The sequence below is a fragment of the Grammomys surdaster genome, unplaced genomic scaffold (genome assembly GCF_004785775.1).
Source record: "Grammomys surdaster isolate TR1022 unplaced genomic scaffold, NIH_TR_1.0 208, whole genome shotgun sequence".
Taxonomy (NCBI): domain Eukaryota; kingdom Metazoa; phylum Chordata; class Mammalia; order Rodentia; family Muridae; genus Grammomys; species Grammomys surdaster.
In genome coordinates this window covers 82,128-86,744 of record NW_021604653.1, presented here as the reverse complement: position 1 = coordinate 86,744, position 4,617 = coordinate 82,128, and the positions used below count along the sequence as shown (strand labels likewise).

Genomic DNA, 4,617 nt, shown 5'->3' with positions numbered 1-4,617 from the left:
TGACTAGTTAGATTTTTTTGTTTGTTTGTTTATTTGTTTTTGTTTGTTTTTTTAGAGACAGGGTTTCTCTGTGTAGCCCTGGCTGTCCTGGAACTCACTCTGTAGACCAGGCTGGCCTCGAACTCAGAAATCCGCCTGCCTCTGCCTCCCAAGTGCTGGGATTAAAGGCGTGCGCCACCACTGCCCGGCTGACTAGTTAGATTTTGGTGGTTGGAGATGCAGAAGAGAAGAGCTATTTAAAACTAACTTATTACAGAAAATACTAATTATGTAATATAAAAATGTCCAGGTTTGTTTCTGAACCCAAGTCAACATTTAAACTTCATTAAATATATGCAGCTTTGTTTTTAAAACTGAAAATGCACCCTAATCTTTTTCCCATTAGGTATATTTTTTAAGTAATATATGATATCATTAAAACATAACTTCCCTCTACATTGGAGTTTTCATTTTCTTGAACCTGCTGTCTTTTATCTGTTTTACTCACATATGATGTCTGTACATCTACTGCTCCAGCTTGCTTACAAATATACAAAGTGTAGGACTTGCATAACATAGCTCAGTTAGTAGAGTGCTTGTCTCACATCAAATCATCTTGGGTTCCATCTTAAGCACTGCACAAATTAGACATTGTGATTTATGACTGTTCTCCAGCACTCAGGAAGTGGAGACAGGAGGATCAGAAATTCCAGAAATGTTTAGCTATGTAATGTCTTTGAGGCTATTCTAGGAGAAATGAGATAATTCAAAGTGGGATGAGTGTGGGTGTGTAGCATTTTGCATTTGTGAGTTTGGCCCATGAATGAAAGACTCACTGATGGCCAACTTCTTTTCAACAGGATAACCTTGGCTCTCAGTTCAGCCACATGAGTCTTGCCCGCCAGCCATCAGCTGATGGTTCCGACCCTCATGCCACCATGTTCCAGTCCACTGTTGTTCTACAGTCTCCACAGCAGTCTGGTTACATCGTGACGACAGCACCCCCACATCCTCCACCACCTCCACCACCTCCCCCTCCTCCTTCCCTACCACCTGGGCAGTCAGTCCCCACTGCCAGTTTCTCTGCCTCTGGGCATCCTGTCAGCCAGCCTGTGCTCCAGCAGCAGGGGTTTCTTCCTCAGCCTTCACCACAGGTATGTTGCTTTTTCATGTTCTTTCTCTCACAGGAACCTCTAACTTGGGGACAAAGTTATCTCTGGAAATTGTCAAGTACCTAGGGAGCAGTCAAATAACATTTAGCTGCAATTCAAAGTATGTGTCCTTTGAATTTACCGCTGGCTCTGAGAAGCATTTTTTGTTTGATTTAATATCATAGTAAGTATATTTGTTAGTTAGGGTTACTATTACTATGATGAAACACCATGATGAGACAAAAGCAAGTCGGTGAAGAAAGGGTTTATTTCATTTGGTTTGCCCTTCCACATCATAATCCATCATTGAAGGAAGTCTTGGAAGGAATTCAAAACAGGACAAGAACCTGGAGGCAGGAGCTGATGCTGAGGTCATGGAGGGATGCCGTTTCATTAACTGACTTGTTCATCCTGGCCTGCTCAGGTTGCATTCTTCAGAACCCAGGACTCCTTGTCCAGGAATGAGCTGGGTTCTTCCTGCCAATTACTTATTTAAAAAAATGCCTTAAGACTAGATGTTTTAGAGGTACTTTCTCATTGAGTTTCCTTTCTTTTCAAATATGACTCTAACCTGTGTGAAGTTGACATAAAACTAGTCTGCACAGTGTAATAAAACTGAAAAGTATATATGACAGCATTTCAAGAGTAAACCAGGTTGAACAGAAGTAACATCATAGTGTCAGCTTTCCAGTTCCTAAACAAATCTCTCAGTTTGAGCTTAATTGTTCTCAGTATGCTTTGTGTGGGTTTTGTTTGTTTGTTTGTTTAGTAGGGATAGATTTGAGACAGAGTTTCTGAGCAGGGTGTCCTGAAACTTGTTCTACAGACCAGGGTATCTGTCCTCAACCTCAGAGATCCATGTATGTCTACCTCCCAAATGCTGTGACTAAAAGTGTATACAACTGGACCTGACTGTTTTGCCTAAATAGATGGTACATATTTTATTAAGTACACTTAAAACATTTAATGTCTTTAGTTGCTTCTATAAAAGGAACCATTTTTAAATTTCACTTTTATTAGTTCACAGTAAACGGAATTTGATCATCGTGATCTTATATCCTGTGAGTTCTCTCCCTCTTCTGTTTAGTTATTCCCTCTGAATCAAAACATTCCCCTTGGTGGTAGGAAGGAAGCTTATACACTCTGAAATAAGCAAGACTTATTAGGCTCAGGATATCAGTGAAACTGAAAATTATCAAGAAGGTCCTAAAACAGAAGATTCACAAGGGCCTCCCTGATATTACAGCTACATGTGCTGAGAGAGGTGCCCCTCCAGACTAGAGTGTAACTGTCTCTAGTTGTTCAGGAAGGTCCAGTGATAACAGTTTTCATGAGTTGTCACGTGCACTGCAGTGAGCTTTTCAATGGTGCGATATTTTTCTTTTATTCATCTAGTAAACTCATTGAATTCGATAAGCTAGATGTTTGTGAACTCATTTCTCTGGTCTATTGTTGGTGCCATCCAGGGTGTCTTGGATGAATAGACGTTCACATCTCCCCAGACAGAGGCAAAATCACACAACACCTTTCCGTGGATACTCGTTTTCATAGTGGAGTTTAAGTTCTTAGTGGTTTTTTTCTTGTTTTGCCAGGTTGGTTTTTTTGTTTGTTTGCATTGCTTTTTCGGGTTATTTTGTCTTTGTTTTTTGTCTTTCCTTTAACAGCCGTTATTAATCTAACCAATCATTTTACACATAGTAAGGAGATGCCCTACCATTAACCTACTGGCCTTCTTACAGCCTTATCATGGAGTGAGGTTTTTAGTTTTATACAATTCTTAGACTTGTATATATGACAGATCATTTCTCCACACAAGATTGTTTCCAGTATCTTTTTTTTTCTTCACTACAACTAATCTAGATCAGATTAATTTTAAAAAGAAAAATTACACTAGATGTGATGGCACATTACTTTAATGCCAGCACTCAGGAGGCAGGTGCAGGTGCAGGTGGATCTCTGTGAGTTAGTAGTCATCCTAAACTACATACAGAGTTCCAGATCAACCACGACTACACTGGGAGACCCTGGCTTGAAAAAGAAATAGGTAATATCTAAACACACTATCTATGAGGTATTCTGGTCCTCTTCTTACTTTCTTTCCACTCTACCCCTCTTAAAAGATTTTCTTTAAACCCGAGGTTTAGGTGGTAAAATATTTTCAACTGGGCATGGGCACCTCACTGATACTCTCTGTTTTAAACAGGTGTAGGTCTCTGTAATGGTCTCTTTTGCAAAAAGAAGGGTTTTTGATGAGGGTTGCTACACTTACTTGCCTGTATAAGGATAAATAGAGTACAGTTTGAAATGATACTGGCTTGGGAAAATGGTGGTTATGGATTCTCACCAGGGTTTATAACCTCTCCAGCCACAGGAGAGTTGTATGTACCTAGCAAGCATGAACTCCTTCCTATTGAGTGGGCATTAAATCTAATTAGATAGCTGTTGCTACCCCATAGATAAAAGTGCTGGTTTTACACCATTGGGGATACCTTATCTGGCTGGTATTGTTATGACTTGCATCATTTACAAGTAGGTAGGGCTGTTGATTGCTTTTCTTCATTAACAGCTTGCATAGTATCTTTTGACTTGTGGGCTAGTCCTCAGGGAAGAGGCTTCCAGTCAGCTCCAACTCAATTCCCCCAAGTCCTACATTTAAAATATGTAGTGTCTTCATATCTTTAAGATCTGGAAGCAACTATGAACAGTGGTAGCTTTCAGTAGTATTTCAGCCAAGCAAACTTGGTTTTATAAGAAAAAGAAATGTGAAACAAATATAGCAATAAAATTAGCAACTAAACGTGATTAGTGAGCACAGTGGTAAATGTCTTTTGTTCTGTGTGGTTTGGATTGGGGAATTGTTTTGTTTTCTTTTGTTTGAAACAGGGTCTTTCTATTTAGCCCTGACTGCCTTGGAAGTCACTATGCAGACTAGGCTGGCCTCGAACTCACAGAGATAGATTCCCCCTGCCTCTGTCTCCAGAGAACTAAAATTAAAGGCATTTGTCACCATGCCCACGGGAGGATATCCTTTTAAAGATACATGAGATCTGGACTTTATCTTTTTTTTCCATTTAAATTGAAAAATCCAATTGGTTTTAAAAGGGTTGATATTTTAATTACTGCTCATTGAATGTGCCTCATGGTAAAATGACTTTTCCAAATAAAAGTAATTTTTTGTCTTCATTGCTTATGATTATTAGATGCCAGCCTGTTACTGTGCTCCAGGCCACTATCACTCCAGCCAGCCTCAGTACCGCCCCATCCCTTCTGTCCATCACAGTTCACACCTAAACCAACCACTGCCACAGCCTGCACAGCACACAGGTGAGTCATCTTCATGTCAAGGTGTTCAGCTGTGGGCGTTACTTTGTTTCCAATTTTACTTTATCTTTTACATTAAGATTCTATTATGCTCAGTCTTTGAGGACCGTGTGTGTGTTTGTGTGTGTGTGTGTGTGTGTGTGTGTGTGTGTGTGTGTGTGTGTGT

At 40.0% G+C, this 4,617-nt stretch overlaps 1 protein-coding gene across 9 annotated transcripts in view; it reads left to right on the top strand.

The window, feature by feature from the left end:
- The window catches only part of R3hdm1 (R3H domain containing 1), a 136,392-nt gene that overhangs the window by 90,856 nt on the left and 40,919 nt on the right, over nt 1-4,617 (top strand). For all 9 annotated transcript variants that reach the window (XR_003711948.1, XM_028771456.1, XM_028771460.1 and 6 more), the window contains 2 exons: nt 840-1,133; nt 4,331-4,454. Coding sequence is in view for 8 of the 9 variants with exons in the window: in XM_028771456.1 (XP_028627289.1) it covers nt 840-1,133; nt 4,331-4,454 (418 nt within the window). In the remaining variant the exon portion in view is untranslated. The remainder of the gene's footprint in view (nt 1-839; nt 1,134-4,330; nt 4,455-4,617) is intronic.